Source organism: Nelumbo nucifera, chromosome 3, assembly GCF_055504915.1.
Source record: "Nelumbo nucifera cultivar China Antique chromosome 3, China Antique-T2T, whole genome shotgun sequence".
Classification (NCBI taxonomy): Eukaryota; Viridiplantae; Streptophyta; class Magnoliopsida; order Proteales; family Nelumbonaceae; genus Nelumbo; species Nelumbo nucifera.
The window spans coordinates 37,323,420-37,351,172 of NC_142651.1; the positions used below are offsets into that span (position 1 = coordinate 37,323,420).

A 27,753-nucleotide genomic window follows, 5' to 3' on the forward strand; every position below is an offset into this window, starting at 1 on the left:
CGATCCATATAATAAAGCCACCTCCCCTGAAGTTTAAGATCTATTTAGGACCTGTTTGGAGGGCTGAGCTGAAGATTCAGCGATGTTAATTGAGTTTTTTTCAAGCGCTTCAAATAAGTTATTAGAAGAGACTGAAGCAGATGGTTCTTCAAATCAAGGTTTTTAAAATTGACTCAGACAACAAATCAGTTAAGGATTCGAATCTCGAGTTGAATGGCTTGATCATTCGAACTGAATGAATGGCCTATTTTAACAAAAATAAGTAAATAAATAAAAATCGGTCAAACCATTGAACGGTTCAATTGCTCAATGGTTTTGATAGAAATAATGATTCTAAAGTAAAACGAAACCGATCATCTAACCAAATCCCGGTTTTTCAGTTCGATCCGGTTTTGAAAACCATGCTTCAAACGATTAACTGATGGCTCTCGTAAATGGGCACTTGGCCACTTAACACGGCTCTGTTCAATAACCACCACGGAAGAGGAAGGGTATTTTGGGAAACAAATTTGATTTTCGTTGACACACATAAAGACAAACACCCACGGAATTAACACGGAAAGGAGAGGAGAGAGGGTGAGAGAACACGCAAAATGAATCGAAAATCCTCTCCTGATGGATGTGTACGTTGGAATGCTGGTCCCACCCACCTCCGTGTACATCCATCCCGCATTCTGCATACCTGATTCTTTCTTGATTCCATCATAGTCCCTTCTAATAATCAGTCATTCGTACAAATACACAGAGATACTGAGATAGTTAACTCAATTGGAAAGAGAGAGAGAGAGAGAAGAAGAGACGCAGAACGGCAGAAGTAGTATAGGAGAACTACCGAAGTGTGACGGAACGTTGTTGATCGGAGGCGAGAGAGAAACAGCGATACAATACAGCATAGAGAGCGAAATGAGCAGGAAGGTCCACGGAAGCCACACGCGGATAGGAAAATACGAGATCGGGAAAACGCTTGGGGAGGGCAGCTTCGCCAAGGTGAAGTTTGCCAAAAATGTCGACACTGGCGATAGCGTTGCAATCAAGGTCCTCGACAAGGTTCAGGTCCTCCGCCATAAGATGGTCGAACAGGTCTCTCTCTCTCTCTCAATTCTGAGTTAATGAACTTTTATTACTGTAGAATAAGGCAAACAATAATCATCGTTTAGACTTTGCCATGGTTTCTTTATCTATAATTATCAATTGTTTTTTAAAGGTCGTTCTAGATTAGCACACCTGTAAATTTAGGAACAGTGACTGGGTGACATGTGAGGAACTTATTAGTACTGTTCGGGCGAGATTTATTTTACTTTTTAATTTGAAATCATATAAAATTTTTTATTTTTTTAATAACACTTTGTAGTTTGTACATATTTTTGTTGTTTTGTTCCAGCTAACATAACTATTTATAAACTATTCTGTCTCTTTTTGAGAACTTACTTGTTAGTGTGCTTTTTTTTTCTCTTTTTGGATCTTATTTGCAGATTAAAAGAGAAATTTCAACCATGAAGTTGATCAAGCATCCAAATGTAATCAAGCTTTACGAGGTACTATACAATAAAGTACTCTTTCTCCTGCACGAGCATGCGTCTTCCACCGGCATTCAATCTATTATAGTGTCCCATCATCATGTTTGAATCATAGTGTATGCATGAAGTGTTTACAAAATTAAAACTTAAGAGAAAATTAAAAGAAAAAAGTTCAGGGAGTACGGACACCATAAATTGTAAAATAAATGCGTTTTGTGGTTTCATATGAAACAAACAAAAAAGTTTGAGGCCCACTGGAATTTGTGGTTTTACGTGCATCTCCGATTCTCCATCTCTTGCGACAGCATTTCTTTGCGGAGTTCGATTGGGTGGAGACAATATTATGCAGACTGGGCTAAACAACCTATTACCAGTGAGCATGCTAGTGTACCATATGCATAATGATAATGTGTGAGTTCTATGTGAATCCTGTGTGTATAGAATACTAATGTGTTTAGTGTATATGATTTTGTATTCAATCCATCTGGTTACTAGTTAGACAATCTATCATAAGAGAACATGGTTTTGAAAACTGGATTGACCGGTTGACCCGGGAACCTGTTAAACAATTGGTTCCATTCACCTTAAAACAGTTTTTGGGCCAAAAATCATTGATTTGGTCAATCTTGACCTATAGACCCAGACAATAATTTTTGGCCTCTTTTATTTTTAATTTTTCAATCAAAACAGGCTGTCCATTCCAACTGAATGACCAGACCGTTTGACCCAAGAACCAGTGGCCAAAATGGTTTTACGTCTGATCCAATTTTTAAAACCTTGTGAGAGAATATACTAGTGTTCTGTAGGCATAAAATGTGATCCTATATGTATGAAATACTAGCGTGTTGCTGTGTTCATCTGTGATATTACCCAGCCCACTGTTTATGATTTTGTCTCTAGCTAGCCATTTAGTGACCCTCCAATGAACACAAATATACCAAGGATGGAAACAAATTCAAAATATCAGCCAACTGCTTTGTTATTTTGTTTTCATTGCTGTGCCTGTGTTTCATTTCAATTAAAAGGTGTTTTGAAGAATCAATATCAGTAAGGAGGTGGGCATTGGGAGGATGGACTGAGCTCATATATGTTATACGACTTAAGACAGTTATTCTGTTCTGCATCTGCTTTTCTTAGTGGGTTTTCTTTTTTTTTGATTTTGTGGGGGTAAATCACTGTACTTAGGGGGTAGTGACACTCAAACCCGGATCTGCTCTAAAGATGCGAGTGAATTACAGGCAAAACAAAAACCCTATGAAACACTGGTGTATTCACTTGTGATTGGTTAGATGACCCATTAGCATGATTGGTTAGATAGCTCAACAGCAGCAGATCTCATCCCAATGCATGGCACTTAGTCCCTCAACTTAGTTAGATAGATAGATAGATAAGCGTGCCCCTAATTTCTGGGCCTGATGCAAGCTTGGGCTAGAGTGGACTGGACCCTAAAAACATGGAAATGGAGGTAAAATGTTTTGGGCCTTTTGGTACAAAATGCATTATACAATAATATAATAGTTGCAAAGGTTCCACTATGACGCCAAAAAAAACATGATACCAAAAAAAAATTATAACCAATCAACCGGCATCATAAAAATTGTAACCACTCTGTGAGTTTTCATCAAAATTCATGGAAGGTTGTACTTGGTCAAAGCCTTTTCGTATTATATCCTTCTGGGATCATAGATTTTCCCTAGTTTCAAATAAGTGAGCAGATATTCAAGGCACCCCATTTTCAGAAGCCAAAGTGTGAATGCAAGACTTTCCTAACATCATCTTGTTCCTCCATATATGGCGCGTGTTCTTTTTAATGGGATTGTAAGAAAGTCAGTTGCAGCAATCAGAAATCGATGGAGCAGACAGAGTCCGGATCTCCTCCAAAACGTTCTAACGTGACATGTACCTGCACATCTCATACATGGTAGATTTCCTTCCTATGATGAGATTTGCAGCCACAGATCATGTAGGAACGTTCCCTTTTGTTTATTTATTTATTTATTTTTGGTAGGAGATCCCAACTCAAGCGGACATATAAAGGATCTAATAATAAATTATTTGATTTTTTATTTTAAAATTATTGCTAGTGCATCACATTTTATTAGAAAGTCGCTAGGAAATGTTGTATGTTCGTAACAGATACATGTTCCTGCTGTTTATCGAGCAAGGATATGATTGCATAAGTAGTTCCCCAATTCAATTAAACAATACCAACAATAGAGTTAACTACCTCCTCTCGATGGGATTCCAGTGCAATTTTGTCCATGCTTCTACTCATACTATTTGACAACGACCAGCGACAATTGTGCTGGACAAGGGGTATATTAGTTCATTGAATGGTTAGATAACTTAACCGATATAAACTGTGTTGTAGCTGATGTTTATATATTATATACCGTAAATTGCTTCATAAGTCTCAGCTTGTATCTGTCTATTTTTGCCTGTAGGTGATGGCAAGCAAGACCAAGATATACATTGTGCTTGAATTTGTTGATGGAGGCGAGCTGTTTGACAAAATAGTAAGACTTTGTTGTTTGGTTTTATATGGTCAGAGAAAATATTTCACTCATTCAAGCTCTAAATTGTGTAACATACCACCTACCATATTAGCCTGTACAACCGTCGACTTGTCCAGTTTTTTCTCCATGCATGTGCACTTTTTTGAGTAGGATTACTATATTTGAACATCGATTCCATTCTTCCATATCATGGCCTAAAGGGGTGATATAATTGGGTGGCAATTGTTTAAATTTAGCATTAATCATGTGTTTGTTTGCTTGCTGTGAATGCAATTGGTTCTTGCATGTCAAGGTAGGGTATCTAGAGTTTTGCATTTGTTTAAGTTTGGCTTGGTAAAAATTTCCTTATCAGCTCTTTGATACTTAGGTCAATAATGGGAGACTTAAGGAGGATGAAGCTAGGAGATACTTCCAACAGCTCATTAATGCTGTGGATTACTGCCATAGTAGGGGGGTTTACCATAGAGATTTGAAGGTTTGACTAGATTTTAATATGTTAAAATTTTTACTTCGTTTATATTGGGCATTTAATGTCTCTATGCTATACAATTATCACCACATATTCATTCATTAGGTTTGCTTGATTTGCAGCCTGAGAATTTACTTCTGGATTCATATGGTGTTCTTAAAGTATCAGACTTTGGATTGAGTGCACTGTCACAACAAGTACGGGTAAGTTTGTGTTTTTCGTTGGATATGTTTTCTTAGGTATAGTCAATATTGGAAAATAGCTTTTTTAGGGTAGTCATCCCCATAGTCTAGACCCCCCCCCCCCAACCCGGGTGAAGGTGGGACTCGATCCTATATATGTCTCTGCTATGACCAGCTAGAGACTTCATCAGCAATCTGGACTCTACCTTCAAACTCAGCTTATTCAGAGCATTGTTTTAAATGTGCACAAGGGAAAAGGCTCAACCACATAAGTTCATGTAAAAAGCGTAACATCTTTTTCACCTTGAGGTTCCTTTGTGTGTGTGTGCATGCTTATATATGTGCATTTGCATCTATTCTTTACTTACCATTTAGACTGTTTTAGAAGTTACTAAAAATGATTCCTGTGGGATGACTTTCTCTAGAGCTCCTATATACTGTTCTTCTAGGCATTGTTTGTATGATCATTTGTTTTCGTTTTTGCTTTTTAAAAGATAAAAATTTATTAATACTCACAAAAATACCTAGAGGGGTGGGAGGATGTGACCTGACCCCTCAAAAGCAGCAAATACAAGGATAAAGACTCTAACTCATATCCAATGTCCAAGACTCTAAAGAAGAGTATTGAGGATAATAACCTTTATTTGTCCTTGATGATCATTTCTTCATTTATGCTCTTCCTATATAAAAATATACCCTTTCAATTCTGCATAATTTTTATATAGTTTCCCTCTTTATGATATGCTTTCCTTAATGGTGCGACTCCTTAAGGCTTATGCCTCATTCAAACAATATGATATTGTTTACAGCCCTAGTTTGAAAATGTTATTAACGATAATTAACTTGCAAATAAGATATGTGTTCTTTGTCTTGAGATAATGCAGCACACAATAATTTTAACGTGGAGAGTGTTCAAAGATCCAACAACCTCACATGTATTTAGTTTTGCTTCTTGTGTGAGTTTGACTTCAGATTGTCTTGCATAATATGCAGGCTAGCTTACCACTAGGAAGACTTCTCTATGCTATAGGTAATTTCCAAGTATTATATAATAAGATGCTAAACATTCTAACTATCATGTAGGAAGATGGGCTGCTACACACTGCCTGCGGAACCCCAAATTATGTTGCTCCTGAGGTACTTACATATGTCTTGTATTGGTGGTTAAAATGATTTGTTGCAATGCTGAATTTTGTACCCATTGGATTCCTTTTGTTTGATACTTATTACAGGTGCTTAAGGATAAAGGTTATGATGGTACAACAGCTGATATATGGTCATGTGGTGTCATTCTTTTTGTTCTTATGGCTGGTTACTTGCCTTTTGATGAGTCAAACCTTATAGCTTTGTATGAAAAGGTAAAAATTTCAGTAGTTTTGTTTGATAGTTTCATACTCTTAATTAATCTCATTAGTGAAAGAACTTATGAGATTCGTTCAAATTGCAGATTTTTAGGGCTGATTTTACATGTCCTTCATGGTTTTCTTCCAGTGCAAAGAAACTGATCAAACGTATTCTTGACCCAAATCCTCTCACAGTAAGTTTCCTAGATCAACTAGTTATTCTTCTCACAATATAATTACCATTATGAAATGTGTGCTCAAGTATGAAGAGTTGTAATATGGGCTCAGACATGCTATTGCTCAAACATTCTAGGACTTGATTTTGAAATCTAATCTTCAATTCATTTGTTTGCAGAGGATAACAATTCCAGAAATTTTAGAAAATGAATGGTTTAAGAAAGGGTACAGGCCACCAGATTTTGAAAGTGAGGAAGATGTGAACCTTGATGATGTTAATGCTGTTTTTAATGAATCCGAGGTAAGGTTTCTCATTCACCCTTTGCTTTAACCTTGGCTTAGCTATTGGCATGATGCCATCTTTTCAACAAAAAAAGTGAGACACATGTTTTAGTAGCATCTCTGACATTAGAATGTCTATTTTCTGGCATTCATGCCCTATTACATATCATGCTTCAGTCTAGTTCTTAACTATAGTCAGATTCACAAAAATAATCAAGTCGATTCTAAGTTTTGCTTGAATTTTATTTTGTCTTATAATAACTTAACCCAATAGATTATTAATCCTCCAGATTGAAAGTGTCACCTGAAAGTTCTTTATTACTTATTCTTTTTTCTTTTTTTTTTTCAGGAATACCTTGTAACAGAAAAGAAAGAAAAACCAGTATCTATGAATGCTTTTGAGCTTATCTCTAGGTCACGGGGTTTTAGTCTTGAGAATTTATTTGAGAAACAAATGGTATGTTCCTAAAAATGACTAATTATATTCCATGTTCGTTTTGCTCTATAAAGATTATTGGTGTTTTCAACCAAAAACAAATAGAGTATTGATGCCATATGAACAGGAACGTTTATATCAGTGACCAAGTCATAAGTTGTGAAGTTGTTCTTCACAACCATTAGACAATTAAGCTTAAAACTGTACCTCACATGCAACCTGTAGTTCAACTGGATTGTTGGAAAGAACTCTGTAATGAGCTGTCGTGGCAGATTTGATTCTAGCTTACTTCAACAAAAGATTTATCAAAATAATGAAAAAATAAATAAAAGTCTCCATATCCAATGATATCATTAAGTTGGGGAAAAAAACAAGTCTTCATATCCAATGATATCATTCAACAAAACCTCCCGTTTTTGTTTAGCTGCAACACTGATATTCTTCTGAAGATTCTAAACACTCCATTGTTTATTTACTTTTCTAATTGTAGGGTCTTGTGAAGCGAGAAACGCAGTTTACATCTCAATTCCCGGCAAATGAAATCATGTCCAAAATTGAGGAAACTGCAAAGCCTCTTGGTTTCAATGTGCACAAGCAAAACTACAAGGTAAAACTGCAACTTCTTTACAAGCTTCATATCATGGTTTGCTTTCCTTTTTTATATTTCCTAGTAAAGACGCAAAGAACATTATAGGTTTACAATTATAATTTTTTGTGGAATTTCTCTTTATACGTCAATCGTTTCTAGATAAAGTTGCGAGGTGACAAAACTGGAAGAAAGGGCCGTCTCTCAGTTGCTACAGAGGTATTATTCCTTATAAATAAGAGATTTTCTTGTAGTTCTTTCCTAAAAATAATTTCGGTTGGTTTTTCGAGAAGAGAGGAATAGATATTTATGGATTTTCAGGTATTTATATAAATTACCATAGGCTAGATCTGACTATGGTACCCCATTTCCTCAAGTCCCCCATAGGACTGGAAATGGATTGGATTTAATCCGATTCAAATTTGAGTTCTGATTTGTTCATTCAGATATACCGTTTCTCCATAGTCGGATCGGATTTGAAAATACGATCCGTCTATCAATTGGATCGTATTTGAGTGCTTCTTGATTTTTTTTTTTTTGAAAAAGAAAAGGTAGAATTTTTTTAGAAAAAAGAGTATATAATAATATAAGTTGTATACAAGGTGTGGGAAAAGCAGGTAAGACAACAATTGGGTCTACCTAAAAGACTGTAGATGGCTCTATGGAAGAGTGAGGAAGAAGAGCTGTAAAGGGAGCTTAGGGAGGTTAAGGGTTTAAACCGGCAAAGCTTACGCAAGGAAACTGTAAGATTGTCGTGAGGAAGGCTTCGGGTTTGCTCTATTTATATACCTAAATCACGTATGAAATCCTAGGGTTTGGGTTCTTGCTCTTCCCCTCGGGATTCGCATATGATATAGCTATTACCCCCTTTTAAAGCCTGTTTTGTGACTTAAAGATTTTGTGGTCCTTCATGTGCTATTTTATCTTTGCAAATCAAGTATGGGAAGGCTGTGCTGTTGCAACGCAGCGCTTAGACTAAATGTCATCACAGCACAGGGGATCACTGGTATCAAATCGTATGCTAAAGCTAGTTATGTTCTGCGTCATGGAGGCGATTTGTTGTTTCATATTGTAGGGTGTCTATTGTGATTTGAGGGCTGTCGCCTTGCGGAATTGCACTATGGGCTTGTGCTGTGACCTAAGCACGCTTTGGTCACTGTTTGAGTGTCCAACACAATTCTTATGGTGCCTAGCTAAGTCTATGTATTTATACAAGGCCTATGGAGAGGGACAAAACACCACTAAACAAACAAGCCCTAAGACCAAACCTGAAATCAACCATGCTCCAGGTCACAAAACTTCTAAACATGTGATGCCACCACCAAGAGATCGGGTCCAATCCCAAACTATCTCGGCCCAAAACTACAAACCATACGAACAATAGAATAACAAACCCACAAAACTCGGCCCATTCTAAAGGCATCTATTCCAACACAAAACGACCATATGGATGCTTCTTGATCCGAATATAAATCCCGTTTTTAATTTTTAGTATTAAAATTCTTTAGAATAAGAGGGATTTAGGATTCAGATAAACCTATCTTATATTGATAGTATATATTTTTCGTTTTATATTACTTTTGTAAATTTATGCTAATTTTCTATAGATTTGCTGATATTCGAATCAAATCAGCTAACTGTATATGTAAACGAATCCAATCCAAATCAATGTTTTACATATCCATCAGACATCAATTCAAGTTTGGATCTCTAGGATTTTTATTGGATCAGATTTGGATATATCTCTATCCAAATTCAATCCAATCTATTTGCAGCCCTAGTCCCCCAGGGGTAGCCATATCAACAAGATAATGGTGCTTGAATATTTTATAGAAGACATCTTTTAATACTTGAACCTATGGAATGGCTAAAATTAATGGAAGAATCTAAGTTATTTATATGATGATCTATAAATTGATGGAGATATCTCTTTTATAACTTCTACACCATTTATTAGATGTCTTTGTGTGCTTGCTACCCAAGCTCTAATATGTAATAACATTGATTGTGCACATTGAAATTTAGATGTCAAGAAAGTCCATTGCTTGGACCCATGTAAGCATCCAATACTTGTAGCACACCTAAAGAGGGTTTGCTAGAGTGGACACCATTTAATTATGCTGCTGATTGCTTATTGCTTTTATGGAAATAAAAGGAGTCTTCTTAGGTAGATCATGCTAAATAGAATGTATTCATATTTCCTATTCAGGTATTTGAAGTGGCTCCTTCACTGCATCTTGTGGAGCTCCGAAAGACCGGAGGTGATACCTTGGAGTTTTATAAGGCATGTAGAGATTCAAGCTTTCTAATTTTTCATGAAAAACATTTGCTAGCCCTGAATGAAATAGCAAATTGACATCTCTTCAACAACTCTTTGATCAAATAACAGTTCTACAAAAGCTTCTCATCAGGATTAAAAGATGTAGTCTGGAAATCTGAAGCAATCACAGAAGACGCAAGGTAATTTGTCAAATATTTTGCATCGGTGCTGTTGGAGAACATGCACTATATTCTAACATTGCTTCTGTAGGTCATAACCAAAACCAGATTGAAGATGTCTACTTTTCTAATTCATTGCGTTTGTTTTTCTTTATTGTCTAGTCATTTTTTTCCACAAGTTATGTAGCAGTCCATGGAAGGCATGGATATCTAGAGTATTTCTAAGTGTCAAACCAATCTAATTACTGTAATGTTACTAAAGAAATAATGTGTTAAGATTGAGATAACAAGGGGAAAATGTATAATTCTTGGTATGGCTTAGCTGGATATTTGATGAGTGAGAAGAAAGAAGTAATTTTTCTTGTAGGGCCTTTAAAGTGGCTTTTTTTTCTTCTTTTCCTCTGGGATATAGATGTTACAAATTTCCAATTCAACTAGCAGTGATCCCTGCAATGCACAAGCTACTATTTAAAAATGTATTTTCAAAGAAAAACGAAGTAATAGTGATTTACCAAAGTTTTTTATATATTTCTAGTAGAAAATGATCTTCTTTTCTTGTTTTTTGTTTTTTGTTATTGAGTTTCAAACTTATTCCTTTTTATATAGCTTATATATTATGAAAAGCACATAAGTTAACTGCTTATCATGAGAAGCATCTAATGATGGCTTAGTTGATAGGTTCTTTGGCTACTTGTAGCAAAGAACTGGGGTCAAATCCCACTGCCCTTAGGGTTGGGGGGTTTGGGGGATGGGATACCCCCCATTGTAAAGCCCCTATAAAGCCAAAATAATGTGTTTGGCATGAGATCAATAACAAAATAAAAAAAAAAAAAGAAAGAAAACAATTTCAAAATTGAACAGATGAAATGACTACATTAAATTAATAAAAAAACAATCCATGAAACGAATCCACACTAATAAAAAGAACAATCCACGGAAAGGAACAATGACTTCTTTAGATTTTTATAGAAGAAGATTCTTTCATTCCATGTACTGGGTGGGCAAATATGGGTTTTGACATTAGTTTGGGTACAAGCTAGGGTTCATAATCTAATCCATCTAATTTACACCCCTACTTTATTAGGGAGAGAGCGCAAAGGTATTAAGAGAGATTTGAGAAGAAAAGAGGGATTTAATGGAGATAATGAATACCCATGAGAGTTTTAATTTTGACGTTGTTATGTTTTTAATGATTTAATTTAAAAAAAAAATATGCGCATATGTCAGAAAGGAGAGGAGGAGGAGGAAGAGGTACCTGTGAGCTATGTGATGACAAATGTGTTGTGTATATGTATTGTGAGATGGGGAGATCTTTTCTTTTTTCCTCAATGGAATAAACATTCCACCAATTTATTGTCCTTAGGGTTTAAGATATGAGGCAATGCTATGTAATCTGTAGTAGATGCTTATATAATTCTTGAGTTATTGCCAATGTTTTAATACTCAAATTGAACACAAAAGTTGTGCTTAGTTAGGTCATGGGTTAAATAGTTGATCGCAAGTCACATTATATATATATAGGTGGCACTTAGATAGAGGTGCTCACTAAACCGTGGGTATAATCAAACCAAACCACTCCTTATGGTTTATGCAATATCCCAAACCGAAACTAAATCGAATCAATTTGTTAACCAGTTGACCAATTTGATTCTGATACGAACCAAGAAGGATGGATGGAGAAGATAATAGTTTTTCTTTTATATATTTATTCAATAGGCTACAGCTCTATTTATAATAGAGCTAATTATAATAGGGATACAATAGGGAGACAAGGTCGGTGACCTAAAGAGGATACAATAAGGAAAGAAGAGAAGATAAGATATGTACAGCTATCTCCTAGAAGGGAGATAATGAAACTAATTTTGATAGAATACGCTAACATCCCCCCTCAAACTCAAGATGGTAATGTATCAATCATCTGGAGTTTGCCAACGAGAGCACGAAAGCGAAGAGGAGAGTGAGCTTTGGTAAATATATTTGCAGACTGATCCTGGGAAGGGACAGGAATAAGGCGAACGGTATCCTCGAGCACATGATGACGAATAAAGTGACAATCAGTCTCAATATGCTTAGTGCGCTCATGAAATACGTCATTGTGGGCAATCTGTATGGCGTTACAATTGTCACAGTGAAGAGGGGTTGCAGATGAATGAGTAACTCCCATGTCACGGAGTAACCATCGTAACCATAGTAGCTCGGAGGTAGTGTCAGCAAGAGCTCGATATTCAGCTTCAGTACTAGAACGAGAGACAACCGTTTGCTTCTTACTACGCCAAGATATAAGGGAATCTCCAAGAAAGAAGCAATAACCAGTAGTGGAGCGTCTATCAGTAGGATCACTGGCTCAATCAGCATCAGAATATGCGATCAAATGAAGAGAGGAAGAACTGGAGTAGTGAAGTCCATGAAACAAAGTGCCCTTGACATAACGGATGATCCGAAGCACAGTAGCATAATGAGTAAGGCGAGGGGCTGACATGAACTAACTCACAATATGGACAGCATACGCAATATCAGGACGAGTAACAGTAAGGTATACAAGACTGCCAAATAGTTGCCGATATAAGGTGCAATCACTAAGAGGAGTACCATCAGTGGCTGTCAAATGGGCACTAGGCTCAATTGGAGTGGTAACAGTCTTAGTATCAGTGAGTCTTGCACGAGAAACAAGATCAGTGGCATACTTGGCCTGAGACAGATAATATCTCGTTTGGTCAGAGGAAACCTCAATGCCTAAGAAATAAGTTAGTCGACCAAGATCTTTCATTTCAAACTATTTGCTAAAAAAGGTCTTAAGAGCGGAAATGCCTTGCAAATCATCGCCAGTAATGATCATGTCATCCACATAAAGGAGGAGAAGTACACAACCCTGAGAGGTCTTTCGGATGAACAAGGCATGATCATAAGTGCTAGATTGAAAGCCAAACTAACAAACAGTAGAGCTGAATTTGGAGAACCATGCTCGAGGCACCTGCTTAAGTCCATATAGATCTTTACGGAGACAACAAACCTGATTAGGGAGATGATCATAACCAGGAGGGAGCTACAAATAAATCTCTTCAGAAATATCACCATTGAGAAAAGCATTCTTAACATCCATCTGAAATAACTGTCAGTGCTTAGCTGCAGCAATCGCAATAAGACTGCGAACAGAAGTGAGATGGGCTACTGGAGCAAAAGTCTCCTCATAATCAATGCCATACTCCTGTGTGAACCCTTTAGCTACCAATTTAACTTTATACCTTTCAACTGAACCATCTGCCCGAGTCTTGATTTTGTAGACCCATTTGCAACCAATCACGGATTTATCTGGAAGCAGGTCAACTAAATCCCAAGTATGAGTGCTTGTAAGAGCTTGAATTTCTCCTGCCATTGCTTTCTGCCATAGAGGGTCAGTACTAGCCTCGCGATAGGTACAAGGCTCATATAAAGATACAATGGTAGAATAACAATGAAAATCACGAAGAAGAATGGAAGTTTAGTGACCCTACCAGAGTGACGGAGTGAAGCATTAGAATGAGCAGGGTCAAATTCATCAAGAGGAATCAAGAGCTCAGAAGAAGGCAGAGCTGGGGGATCCATAGCCAAGGTAGATGCATTAGGAGAGGTTGCAGGTTGTGCAGCAAGAGATGGTAATTGAAAAGATGATAGCTCAAACAATCTCCCAACCTTACGGCCTGTTCCAATGATCTTCCCTGTCCGTGGATCCTGCACAGTACAACTACGACTTGAGAAATGTAGTTCAAAACCAAGTCCACATAATTGTCTAACAGATATAAGATTTAGAGATAATTTAGGTACCAAAAAAGTGTTAGGAAGTGACAAACAAGATGTTAAAACAGTGCCTACACTTTTGACAGTTAAGGTGGAACTATCGGCAGTATGAACGATTGGTGCAATAGAAGGATGTGACTTGGAAGTAAACAGTGATGAATTGGATGTCATATGATTGCAACAGGCATAATCAAAATACCATGATGAGGTAGTACCTGGAGTGACGGACAAGACTGAATTAGAAGGCATACCAGAATCAAGTTGGAGCTGGTGAAGAAGAGTTTGGAGTTCTCTAAGAGAAAATTTTGGAGAAGTGTTATCAGAAGAATTCTCTATGGCAGCAACTGCAGTAGAACTCGAAGCCTGAGAACCCATGGATGAGGACTTCTGTCCAGACGCCTTTTTGGCTTGCAAGTGGCGGCACTCAGAAATAGTGTGACCAGTCTTCTTGCAGTAATTGCAGAAAGTCCGTTTAGAAGATTTAGTTGAAGAAGTAGCAGACGTACCTAGAGTAGCAAGAACAACATCAGTAGATAATAAGGATCGCTCATCTCGGAGTGTTTTTAGACGAGTTTCTTCAGAGAGCAAATCTTTGATCACAACTTCAAGAGAAGGCAATGGGCTATGATGAAGTAGAGTACCGCTAATAGGTTCATACTCATCCCTGAGAGTCATGAGAAGATACCAAACACGTTTGCAATCGCGAAGCTTGGAATAAGTAGTAGCTGTAGAGGTACTATCCCATTCAGGTTCACGCTGTGCTAACTGATCCCAAAGAACTTGTAATTCAGAGACATAGCTCTGAATGGTCTGTTCAGGTTGCTACTTCATATGGTGAAGACACCTATAGAGTTGAAATTGATGCATATCATCAGAAATAGAATAACGATCTTGTAAGAAATCTCATACCTCTTTAGGAGAGTCATATCTGCAAAATTCCAACTTGATGCTTGCAATACAAGTATTGCGAAACCCGGTCAATATTTGATGATTTTTTCCATCCCATTTTTCATCAGCAATTTTAGTAGGTTTGGGAATCTCACCTGTCACATATCGCCATAGAAGATGTCCCTTGAGAAAACTGCACATCTCCTGAGACCATAAATCATAATTTGAGCCATCGAAGGTAATAGTGATGGGATGAGAGATATGTTGAGCAACTTCAGACGAATCCATGAGGAGAAACACAAAACTCTGGAGCAACGCAAATCACGGGAAAAGAAACAAAGTAGACCCGGGGCTCTTGCTCAGGCTCAGACCCGTGTTCCTTTTCGTGCTTTCTTCAGTTAATTTTGTTTCTGTCTTCCCCCAACTAAGCCTTAAAGACCAGCTCAGACAACAGCAATGGCAAGTCAAGCAATTGAGAATTACAGAGAGAAGGCGGAGATGCTCTCTGCAAGAAGAAATCACTGGAGCTTCTGGAGGAGATGTCGCTGCCTGGGGTCTTACGCTTAATGCCCGGGTCGGTTCAAATTCGACTGTCTTTTGAAACAGTGGCTTACTACGAGACCCACTGATGAGTGACCTCTTGTTCAGGTCGGGCTTGTGATGCAGCCAGCCTGGGGTTATTACTGCCCCAGAGTTTGTTGCCACTGGACGGCACGGAGGAGGTGGGCTACAACAGGGAAGCCGGGTTCATCTGGCTTAAGGAGGAATAACGCAACACATTATCGCCTTAGTGGAGAACCACCAGATGAAGAAGCTGATCGGCATCAAGAGTAAGGAGCTCCTGATTCGGGTTGGGTCACCCTCTGGGATATCTACCTCGATGACCCTACTTCCGGTAAGATCTCGTTCGCCGGCCATTGGTCTGGTCGCAGAGGATCCAAGCTTGTAGCCAACCGGAGCAGAGCAGAGGAATCGTTGGTCTGGTCATAGGCTTGGAAGATGGAGAACAGAGGATCCAAGCTTGTTCCGCAGCCAACCGGAGTAGAGGAGTCGTTGGTTCTGAACGGAGCAGAGCAGAGGAATCGTTGGTTTGGTCGCAGACTTGGAAGACGGAGGACTGAGGATCCAAGCTTGTTCCGCAACCAACCGGAGCAGAGGAGTCGTCGGTTCCGTCGCTCTGGTCGCAGACTTGGAAGACGGAGGATCCAAACTTCAGTCGTCGGTTCGGTCGAGTTCTCTGTTCACCTCTGTACCGGGCGGTGGAGCAGGAAGACCCTTGCAAAACACAGACGAGAATAACAACTGGGCGCTTTTCGTGATTATCCTCGAAGCTAGATCGACAAGCTTCCGTGCACCATATGGCAACCTCCAGATTACCCTGCTTCTGCTTTCGGGCTTGAAGAAGAAGAAGCAAATAAGAATCTCAGTTTTCTATGTGCACCAGAAGTCATGTACAGGACGACGATCACGACGGGCGGTTATGCGAGGGAGCTAGCCTTCAACCCGAGGTGCTACGATAACCGGTGCAATGACAGTGTGCACTCATGAGAGGGCACCGGCGAAGCTCAAGTGGAGGGACGGATCCGATAAACTATCACAGGCTTTGATACCATGATACGAACCAAGAAGGATGGATGGAGAAGATAATAGTTTATCTTTTATATATTTATTCAATAGGCTACAGCTCTATTTATAATAGAGCTAATTATAATAGGGATACAATAGGGAGACAAGGTCGGTGACCTAAAGAGGATACAATAAGGAAAGAAGAGAAGATAAGATATGTACAGCTATCTCTTAGAAGGAAGGAGATAATGAAACTAATTTTGATAGAATACGCTAACAGATTCTTTGTTTTTTTGTTTTTATATTTATAATATATATTATAAATAAATAAATATAAATATATTATACATAATATATAATATATTATTAATATATAGATTATTTATAATATATATAAATACCAATTTGTTCAATTAACCACTGGTTTGGTTAACCAAAACCGATTAGGTCAATTTGGTTAACCAGATTTATCGGTTTTTGATGAACACCCCTATGGTTACATATGGTTAAGATGTTGTTTTTAGAATAATTGATGAATAGATGAATAGTCATGACATGCATGATGGGTAATGGTTGAAAGCTATGTAACTAAGAGGCCTTAAGTTCAAATTGAAAAACCCCACATAACATAATGCTCTCCATCTTGGATGGTAACCTCTGACTAATTGCATTCTTTCTGGTAGTGGATAACAACTAAAGCTAAATCAATGAGCTGCAGTCAAGTTGGATGTGAATGATAGGATCTGCCCTTATACCAACAAACAAGATCCCTGGTGGGTGCTTTCGTGTTAGGAAATTAAGTTATGCCGAGAAAAGTCAGTTTGAAATTAAAGTTCTATCTAGCTACTATTTGCATGTTATTATTGTTATTGCAATCAGTTCTTTTTGTTTTCTTTAATCTCCTTGTGGGTTTCACGATCAAAAGGTATCTTAAAAAGATCGTGCATCTTTTTTTTTTTTTTCCTCTAAGGCATGCATATCCAATTGATAGTGATCTTTACGTAAACAATTAAGGCATTTTAAAAGTGACAGTTGCTGATGATCGGACTTCCTTCTTCGTAATATCCCTATCATATTCCCCTGCCATCTTTTCTCTGATTTCAGCTATTCCGACGTATGAGGGAAATTAAAAGAATGCTTTCATGAGAAGTAATTGGGTTGTAAGCTGCACTTGTACACTTCTCTTAATTGGGGAAGCTTCATGATTTGTAAATTCAAACCTTACACTTAACTAGAGTCCTTTAATAAGTTGTTAAGAAGGCTGTGAGGTGTTGTACGAACCGTGGTAGCAGGTGCAACGTCCTTGGGCTTTAGGATCCATGACAACGAGAGGATCGAACACAGAGAACATTACATGAGTTGTGCTAGGACGAGAGAATTTCTCTAAATGGATTAGTATAAGAGTCCCGAAAGACTCGTTCTATCTCTCCCTTGAAAGGAAAATATCAAACTCCTACTAACCTAGATAGGATTGATGAAGTTCAGACTCCGGTGCCTTCTACTTCTACTGATATTTTTAACAATTTTTTTGTACGGTTTGGTTGAAAGGAGTTTAGTGGAAAGAAAGATGTAGATGTTATATTGATGCAAAATACCTCTATATTGCAACAGAGAAGATATGATGATTGATGATGACGATGAGATTTGAAAAGAAACAAGTTTGATATAAATATATTTGGAATTTCCTATGACTAGTTAAAAGTTGTAAATAATTTGGACCTATTTTAAGTTGAAAAGGAGCCTAGGAATGGGAATTTGGTAGGTCATTTTTAGTGACATGAGCCATATGATTTGATCAGTATATATTTTTTAGGGTAAAATACAAAAATTTCTCCTTAAGTTTCTGACAATCATGAAAACCTCCTCTATAGTTTTATTGTAACAAATATCTCTCTTAAACTTTTGAGAAACTTGACAAAAACCTCCCTCCCATCATTGATCCAAACAGAAAACACTAGTTGATGCATCCATTTTTTTTTTAAATACTGATTTTACACTTCTACCACGGACACAAACAAACAGCGATAAGTTCCATTCAATAACCTACCACCATGACTAAGGGTTTGTTTGTTTCCTCTTATTTCTTATCTTTTAGAGTGCAATCATGCAATTTTTTTGTTTTTCAATGATACCCTCAAAAAGACAAACAATAACTCTCATATATGGAGTCAAAATGATATCCTCTACATTTAGAGTTTAGAGGAAAGAAAAATTCACCAATACCAATATGCCTCATAATGTAATTATTATACTTTCATATATCAGATTTCAGAGCAAACGAACAGGCCCTAAAACAGAACCTATAAAGTCAAATTCAATGTACATTAACCATTACTACGCGAACTGCCATCGTCTACATTTCTACTCATAGTACCGGACAAGTAGTCTGGTCCATACACATGGACGCCACATATCAAACAGACATGGAGTGACATGATTGACCTTGTATCCTCCGGTTCCTAGGGAGGGTTCAGAGTGTTGAGGAAATAGAACCACCACCGAAAGATAATCGTGCTGGCTTATAGAGAAATCCTTTGTGATGGCTGGTGTTTCAGAGAAGCTATTGCAAGCGATGATTTGAAGCAAAATCGAGTTCCAATTCATCATGGGCTTTCTTTGAAAGTGATATGTAGAAATCGAAGGAGATGATTTTGCAAGATTGTTCTAAGTTTTGTAGTGGTTCCTGGGAGAAAGACGATGTGTTGAAGTTGTGAACTGCTTCATTTCTCTTCTTCTTCTTCCTCCTCTCGCATATACAAACCCACAAAGTTGGATCTAAAGAGTCCAAGACATTAGGTTATTAGGTTCACCAACGCTTCTGCACAAACCCACAAACACCTTCTAGGCTTCTACCACCCCTCCTACTCCATTCCCACACCACCTCCCATGTTCTCTGGCAAGCCATGTTGTTTCTGGGATGGAAATATGGAATGGAGAGCACTAATGTTGACAAAGATATTACTATCAAATTTGAAAGCGCCCATCATACTGGAGCAATTTGTTTGTTATCTGTTATCTGCGTGGCTCTACTCCCAACTCAACCAAACTCTTTTGTTCCACTTAACAACTAAATATAACCTTTTTTTTCCTTCGCTCAATATCATTTCAAAAAGAATAAATTTTTAAGTACAACTACAAGAGAAGAAACCCATATCCTAATTAATTGTAGGTTTAATTTCTGCATATAGCCTATGGTTTTAACTTCAATAGTTTTGATAACTCAACATTAATTGAAATTTCTGCACTAAACTCACACTAGCTAAAGTGGCTTCTGATAGCCCTATTACGAAGTTTGTGGACTGCACAAAATAGCTAGAGTTTAGACTTTAGGAGCTTGAAATCGAAGCTTCTAGTGAGAATGCTTGGCATTTATGAGGAGGAGGGAGGATACAACTAGACAGCACAACGACGTCGAAAAACATGTAATGCTGGCGACTTGGAATTGGCCATTGTCAAATATTCTCAGCCTCTCAGGCAACCACAACGCTGAGTGCCAATCTTGGGTCTTGATAAATGGCTCAGGCGTGCCCCAAAACAGAGATGACTGGTATCTCTTTTATTTTTCTTCATCTTCTGTCAAGTCACCTAGATATTTATAAAAGGAACTAAAACAAAAAACAATTCCGCCTGCCATGGGATGATTGGAGTTGTAGAGCATACAAAAGAAGAGAAAACCAGAATTCAAGCACTTGGCTTACTTTGCGTTGAATTGAAGGCCAAGAGCGGAGCTCAATTTGACTTTACAGGCTTTGTTTCAGTCATGGTGGTAGGCTATTAAATGGAAATTATGGTTGTCCGTCTCAATCAATGGTAAAAGGATAAATTTGGTATTTAAAAAATTAATGCATCAACTAAAGTTTTTTGTTTGAGTCGAAAGAGAGGTTTTTTGTCGAATTTCTTACAGTGAAGTAGAAGAGGTTTTATGATTTTAAAAAACTTTAGGAGAGATTTTTGTATATTAGCCAATTTTTTTCATTTTTAATTTAGATTTGAAGTTTAGAAAGGACACTCAAAAGTCAAAAGCTAATAATTTTAAAGATAAATTAGGACCGGAGACAGTGACAAATACCCTTGTAATTAATTTCATTTGCGACAAAGACCCATTTTGTTAGCGTTCTATCAATTAATTTAAAATAAAATCTTATTTGGCTGTTTAAAGTTTTCTACAAAATTTGAATTAAAGAAAGACAATTCTTCTAGCTTACAAAATTAATTTAAAATAAAATCTTATTTGGCTGTTTAAAATAAAATCACCCAATTCTTCTAGCTTAAAAATCATGCTTCCTCTTTTGTGCATTGACTCAACATCAGACTCGAACTAACTTTTCCAACATGAAAACAATTGCTTTGGTTAGAAGGATGAAGATTGGTAATTGGGATATCTTTGAATCAATGAATTGTTCGTCTTCAATGTCAAAAGAAATGATATCATCAATCCATACAAATCACTTGTTGCAATCCAATACACAGTTCCACCAACACATACTTCCAGTGGGTTGTTGTAATTAATGAATGAAAGGATACTCTCGTAGATAGGGGTGAGCAAAAAAAAACCAAAAAACCGATTGAAATCGAACCGAAAAATCAGTTAATTGAATTGGTCGGTTCGGTTTCGATTAACCAATTCAAAAAATCAGCGATTAATCAACTGATCGGTATACATGTTTTTCTAAATTAATAAATACGTATTATATATATAAATATATATTTATAATATATTATTTATTATTTAAAATATAATATTTTATATAATTTTTTGAATTAATGGAAGTGGAACTGTCTTAGAGGATTATAGTAGAACTTTTTTTGCTCAAAGATTACAGTGGAACTTAGAAGGGGTATTTTTAAATACAGAAACAGTGGAAATAAGTTTTGGAAATCAAGAATAAATATTATAAAGTCAAAAAAACCGAAAAACTGACTAATCGAACCGATCAATCGGTTAACTGATTAGTTTTGGTTTGGTTCCAGTTACCAGTTTTCCAAAAACCGATACTACCAGTTCGATTCACAAAAAAGGCCCACGGTTTGGGAACTACTCGTAGACATGTTCATAGGCCACACTTCAAGATCAACTTTCAGCATCTCGGGCTCATTAAAATTTTGGCAAAATCCAAGCCTGAGCCAGGCCTATGAACAGGTCTACTCTCGAGTGTCCCCCGTGAACCAGCAGCACCAACCGTATACACCATTACTCTTACAAATCTTGCAAACCTTACAACATCGTCTTCCTCTATTTTGGGATTATAACCTTCAATAAGGTTCTAAAACGAAGCTTGAGTGGGTGTCCAAATGGACTGAAGTAACTCTACTTTTCCCATTCACTGCGAGTTTAAGGTTAATTGGGTATCTAACAAGAAGGTTCTCAACTTTGTCAAAATTGTCTAGTATTTTTTATCTTTATGATAGCTATATAACTATAGAAGTATTTTCAAGCAAGAAGTAATGGAGGTGTTTTTTATTTAAGAGAAAATGGCTAATAAAAATAAAATAAAGAGAATTTAATGGGATATTTTAATAATTTAGCGCCTTTCATTAGCTGATTTAACGGCCAAAAGGGTCTTTGTTAATGAAAGTATAATGATATTTGTCACTAACGCCATAGTATGGGGTCCTTATAATTTACCATAACTTCAATTTTTAAAGTAACACAAAATTAAAAATATTTTGAAATTAAAGGTTTGAGAACAGAAGGGAGCTAGTTAGATCGCCTTTCTGGCTTTGTGAGTGTTTGCCTAATGGGCTTTTTCTGCTTTTTATGTTGGACAGGCCAAAACCCAATAAAAAATCATTTGGTGAAGAAGCTTTACATAAACCAAAAAAAAAAAAGAATGTGATTAATAAAACCGTAAAAAAAAAAACTTTATTTAACTTTTTTTCAACTAAAAAAACTCGTAAGCAGTCAAATACTTAAAAACGCACTCTTTCAAAAAGTAATTTTTTTTAGAAACCCGTTTAAGCCAAAACCATTTCCAAACACAACCTTAATAATGGGAGGACCACATCTGATCCGTTAGGTCCGATGAAACAATTACATGTTTTGACTCCGGATCTCTCTGCCCACGTCTACCCATAACACTGTCCGTAAATTAGAAACATCTCTCTACATAATACTATATAGGAGAATAAAATATTCTTCATATATGGATGCGATGTTATGTGAGTAGATGTGGGCAAGAGATCCGAACTCACATGTTTTATACTTCTATTTCGCTACATGACAGGGCCATGGATGGACTATACATCATGCCAATAGTGCTGTCAGAAACGATCAGAAGTCACAAACCACCGAAATCAGTCGGTGGCAGTTAGCTTGGAACAGTTAGGAAAAAATTATGATACAAGGACCAGTCGATCTCCATGGTCCATACGTGTTAAACTGAATTGATTCATTGGTTAGCAGATATTTATTTTAGGTGGTAGTTGTTCCACCCTGTGACGGTGCTTCCCACAGTCTCTCCTCCTTACTACCGTTGGATGATGGGGTGTCCCACCAATTGGCTACAACAGGAACAAATAAACAAAAACTATTATATGTACGTGGCTTTGACAAGTCCATCGCACGTTTGTCGTTCACAGAAGATGATAACTAGTTGACAAGCGCGTTGGGCCCATGGCCCAGGAGTGTAGGTTTTTAGTTGGAGATTCCATTTGTGTCGGGTCTGGGTCGGGATGGGATGTATCCGTCCCGAACCCGCCGATTTATTAATTTTATTTGAATTTCCATAAACCCAGAATGTAACCAATTATTAATTGCAAGGTGCCGACTAGCTAGTCGGTATTTGGTAAAGTCTCTTGTGTTCGTCAAACCCCAGCTACACAACAGCTTGGAACTTTATTTTAGATAGTATAATACTATTAACTTTGATAAAAAAAATAAAAAACTTTATTTTTGATAGTATAATACTATTAACTTTGATAAAATGACAATTGTTAAATGATAAATTGTTTATACGTCCGAATAAGTTCTTGCATGTATCTTAATGAAACATTTATATAGGTAAATGCATTTATTCCAGCAAGTGATTTTTGATAATTGTATTTATTCATGTTTTTTTATTCTCCATGTAAGATTGTAAATTTACCATTTTATGTAAAAAGAATGATATTATTGAAGAAACAATATTATATCATCATGTATTCACAATTTTTACACGGATGGGTAAGTGACTTATCCAAGTCTAAAAAGTGTATTATTTGCATAGATAAATGAATTGTTCGGGAATCATTCTTTTTTGTCCACTAATACTAAAATATGAATGTAAATTGATTTCTTTTCCGTGAGACTCATCAACTTATCCATCCCCACTTCTCGAAAATGAATAAGGCACAAATATTTTTAACCAAAATTATTTTCTATATTTCCAATGAAATTATCCTTTTAAATATAAAATATAGCAAATTTTAAAAGAAACCTTTATATCAGGTGCTATATATTTGAGTATAATTTTTGTAAGCTGCATGAAACTTGACAAATGCCCTAAAAAGCTCATAGAAAGACGTATGCTCTAAAAAATTCACAGAAGCACCAAAATGACCTAAAATCTGAAAACTTCAAATGAAGCTTTTTTTTTTTGTTTCTATGCACCTAAAATTTTTTATTTAACAACTATATATGATAAACAAAGATGCTTACCAAACAATCTGCATTTTTAAAGATAATACCCTAAAAACTCATTACATTTGGCTATCTAAGCTGTTGGAAGATCTTCCTCTTAAACAAACTTGACAAACGGCACCCTATATAATACATTCCGGTCCTAATCAGTTTGGAACAGCAGAACAGCAGAACTGATTCTGACCCATAACCCAATTATTAATTGAGATGCAAGTGACATGACCAGAATCAATAAAATTGGTTATTGGTTGATAGATTTGATTATATTGAATAGACCCGACCCGGTTAAAAATTAAAACTCTGTTTGCAGTACCAACCCTACTCCCGTGATGAGAATTTGTGTTTTTCACGTGAGGGAGTTTTGTAACACCACTGACATGGACACGTGTAAAAGCAAAGCAGCTTCCCTTTTTTTTAGTAAAAAAGATGTGATTTTTATAAACTATAAACTATTACCAAAGGGAGAATTCTATTTCCTCTCACAAAGTTATTTGGAGTTTCATCTATATATATAGAGAGAGAGAGAGAGCACTAGAGCAGGACGGTGCCCCTGCTTGCGTGCTTGGGCCTTAAATCTGTCTGCTTTTTGAGTTTTGACGCGTTGACTTCAATCCTTTCATTCATGATTCCTAACCACAAATCACCTACACACACCGGCCTCGTTTTATTTCACTAAGAGGAATGCATCCTTACTGTTTTTTTTTTTTCTTGTTTAAAAAAAAATCTCAGAAAATTTCCCTTTTATGTATGAGTGAAAAAAAAAAAGAAATTATCTGCTTCTGGGATGATATTGTCTAGTTGCATATGCGGATATACTTGTACCATACCTATGTGAGGCTGTGGTCAATCTTACTTGAACGAAAACTCAAACCGTCTCACATGGCCGTCATCAGTCAATCGTCCCCACCTATAATCAACTACACTGCAACTACAAAAAACTGTGCCTGTATCAAATCTCAGAAAAATCATATTAATATTTTTATTCTTTGGTTGTTGAGCTATCCATCCTTCTCCGAACCACTCCCATTAAATTCCACAGCAAATCCAGCTTTCCTGCAGCTAATACACAACGGCCCCGTCACCCGCTTCTTCACCCATTCTTCTCTCTCTCTCTCTCTCTCTCTCTCTCATCTCGGGTCCCTCCAATTTTCTTATTACTCTCTACTTGGAGAACCTCTCGTTTTCCTCCTGGTAGTTTACACCCTGACCCTGTGCGCTCAACTAAGTGCGTCACAGCGTCAGATATCCCTTCCGCTACTTGAGTTCTAGTCTTTATAAATCCTTGAAGAAAAACCCAAATCATTTTGTCCACGCAGAACAAACGAGACGACTTATAGAGAGTGAGAGAGATGGGGAGTATAGAGATGGATAAGGAGAGACTAACGGCAGAGATGGCGTTTAGGGAAGACTCGTCGTCTGTCGTGATAAAAATCCGGCGAAGGTTGCCGGATTTCTTACAGTCCGTCAAGCTCAAATACGTGAAGTTGGGTTACGGGTATACTTGCAATTACGCAACCCTTCTGATGTTTATTCTTGTTCTTCCATTGTTCGTAGCCATGTCGGTTCAGCTCTCTGGTCTCAGGTTCGACCGGGTTTCCGACATATGGATAAATCCTACTGTTCTTCAAGTCGATTCGGCAACTGGGTGGTCTGGTGTAGCCATCTCGCTCTTCCTCTTGGGGCTCTACTGGGTCAAACGGCCCCGCCCGATTTACCTAGTAGACTTTGCTTGCTACAAGCCCGAAGATGAGCGGAAGATGTCGGTTGAATCGTTCTTGAAGATGACGGAAGACAACGGAGCGTTCGAGGATGAGTCGGTTCAGTTTCAAAGACGGATCTGCACCCGTTCCGGCCTGGGTAACGAGACCTACTTTCCCAGAGGGATTACCGCCAGCCCTCCCAATTTATGCATGAAGGAGGCCCGGGCCGAGGCGGAGGCTGTCATGTTCGGCGCTCTCGACTCTCTCTTCAGCAAAACCGGCGTTAAACCCAGTGAAGTCGGCATCCTAATCGTGAACTGCAGCTTATTCAACCCAACTCCCTCTCTCTCCTCTATGATCGTTAATCACTACAAGATGGGAGGCGGCATCAAGAGCTTCAACCTAGGTGGGATGGGCTGCAGCGCTGGCCTTATATCTGTCGACCTCGCCAAGGACCTACTCAGAGCCAACCCAAACACATATGCCGTGGTGGTGAGCACGGAGAACATCACTCTCAACTGGTACTTCGGCAACGACCGCTCCATGCTTCTCTGCAATTGTATCTTCCGCATGGGCGGAGCCGCCGTTCTCTTATCGAACAGGGGTCGAGACCGCTCAAGGTCAAAGTATCAGCTCATCCACACGGTGCGAACCCATAAAGGAGCTGACGACAATAGCTATAACTGTGTGTACCAAAGAGAAGACCATAAAGGGACCATTGGAGTATCTCTTGCTCGAGAACTAATGGCAGTTGCTGGCGACGCTTTAAAAACAAACATAACCACGCTTGGTCCTCTAGTGTTGCCCCTCTCCGAGCAATTAATGTTCTTCATCACTCTGGTTCGAAAGAAGGTCCTCAAGTCAAGGGTAAAACCCTATATACCAGACTTCAAGCTGGCATTCGAACACTTCTGTATACATGCCGGAGGCCGGGCGGTGTTGGACGAGCTGCAGAAGAACTTACAACTCAGTGACTGGCATATGGAGCCTTCGAGGATGACGCTTCACCGCTTCGGAAACACCTCAAGCAGCTCGCTTTGGTACGAATTGGCCTACACTGAGGCCAAGGGACGAGTTTCCAGTGGGGACCGAATCTGGCAGATAGCGTTTGGGTCCGGTTTCAAGTGTAACAGCGCGGTTTGGAAAGCGCTCAGAGCGGTTCGGGTTGGCGAGTGCCAAGCCAACCCATGGGCTGATGTGGTTGATCGGTACCCTGTCAAGGTTCCAGCTTGCTGACTTTTAGCCAGGTGTCGTCGCCCTAGTGGACAAAATACACGAGGTGGGTGATGTGTGGAGCTTCGCTTTCCTCTGCACACCAAATTATTACTATTTCTTATATATATATATATAATTGGTCTTTAGATGATGTGAAATTGTGCATTGTGATTTCCTCCAGCCCCGGGCAAGGGTTCGCTGTTCGTATAAATTCCATTACCTTTCCAACAGAAATCGAATTTCTCTCTCTTCCGCTCAAATACACTGACATGCACACAAAGAGGCCCAACACGGTCAAACAAGTAAAATCCAATATGATAATCAAATATGGGTGTTATCTAAGAGTTCAACCAGGCCAAGGATGAATTAAAAACAGTTGAAGGATGGTCTCACAAAGTTCTGTATGCTAATGTTTTGAATCTGCTGAACTGGTTTGATAAATGTTATGGGTGGTGTATATAAATAGAATAACAAAAAAATAATATAGCTCATAATATAAAGCATATAAGGCTTGTAAAAAATGTTTCGAAGGTGTTGTTCATTAAATACTTTCTTGAATTTAATGAATTAGTACTGGAGTTTTTCGTTTTGAAAAAAAATAAACAAAAGGAAAAAAAAAAAAAAAGCTCGGTTTCTTGTCTTTTTTTTCTTCTTAGTATTCGGTGCCATGCACCATTAGTAATTTCCCCTTTCACCGCTTTTCCCCAAAGTGCTGGTTGCAGGATTTGGAACAAACCAGTTTGTACACCAACGAGCCAGCCCTCATTTGGTAGTTTGGTTTCTTGTCTATTCACATAAGTCATTAATCCAATACCTCATGGACCTCATTGGTTGGACTTGGTGTCCTTTGGCAACTTCTTATTGATCTACCAAGTTCTCAAATAAAAGATTTTAGGCAAATAAAGACAGAAGCTTCATAGCTTTTTAGAGTATAGGTCTTTACGCCTTTGTCTTTCATTGTCAAATGGAGAAAGATCAAACTTATTTCAAGCTTGGAAAAGCCCAAAAGAACACACGAAAAGACTTACCAAACATCCCCATTCTT

The 27,753-nt window shown here is 37.8% G+C and overlaps 2 protein-coding genes across 5 annotated transcripts; both read left to right on the forward strand.

The window, feature by feature from the left end:
* Positions 1–557: 557 nt before the first annotated feature.
* Positions 558–17,310, forward strand: CIPK9 (CBL-interacting protein kinase 9). Of its 4 annotated transcripts, none has more exons than XM_088901440.1 (15): positions 558–1,080; positions 1,473–1,535; positions 3,962–4,033; positions 4,401–4,508; positions 4,625–4,705; positions 5,768–5,821; positions 5,917–6,042; positions 6,132–6,221; positions 6,383–6,505; positions 6,836–6,943; positions 7,413–7,529; positions 7,671–7,727; positions 9,718–9,792; positions 9,898–9,968; positions 17,280–17,310. In XM_088901440.1, exons 1-15 carry the CDS (start codon positions 904–906, stop codon positions 17,293–17,295), a joined length of 1,338 nt encoding a protein of 445 aa, XP_088757566.1. In that variant the 5' UTR covers positions 558–903; the 3' UTR covers positions 17,296–17,310. The 4 variants fall into 4 exon arrangements, with proteins under 4 accessions (XP_088757566.1, XP_010251862.1, XP_088757568.1 ...); XM_010253560.3 differs by lacking the exon at positions 17,280–17,310 and adding an exon at positions 16,859–16,996; XM_088901442.1 differs by lacking the exon at positions 6,836–6,943.
* A 7,413-nt stretch (positions 17,311–24,723) lies between these two features.
* Positions 24,724–26,942, forward strand: KCS1 (3-ketoacyl-CoA synthase 1). The gene has a single exon (XM_010253576.3). The coding sequence runs from the start codon at positions 25,143–25,145 to the stop codon at positions 26,727–26,729; it is 1,587 nt and encodes a 528-aa protein (XP_010251878.1). The 5' UTR covers positions 24,724–25,142; the 3' UTR covers positions 26,730–26,942.
* Positions 26,943–27,753: the final 811 nt, after the last annotated feature.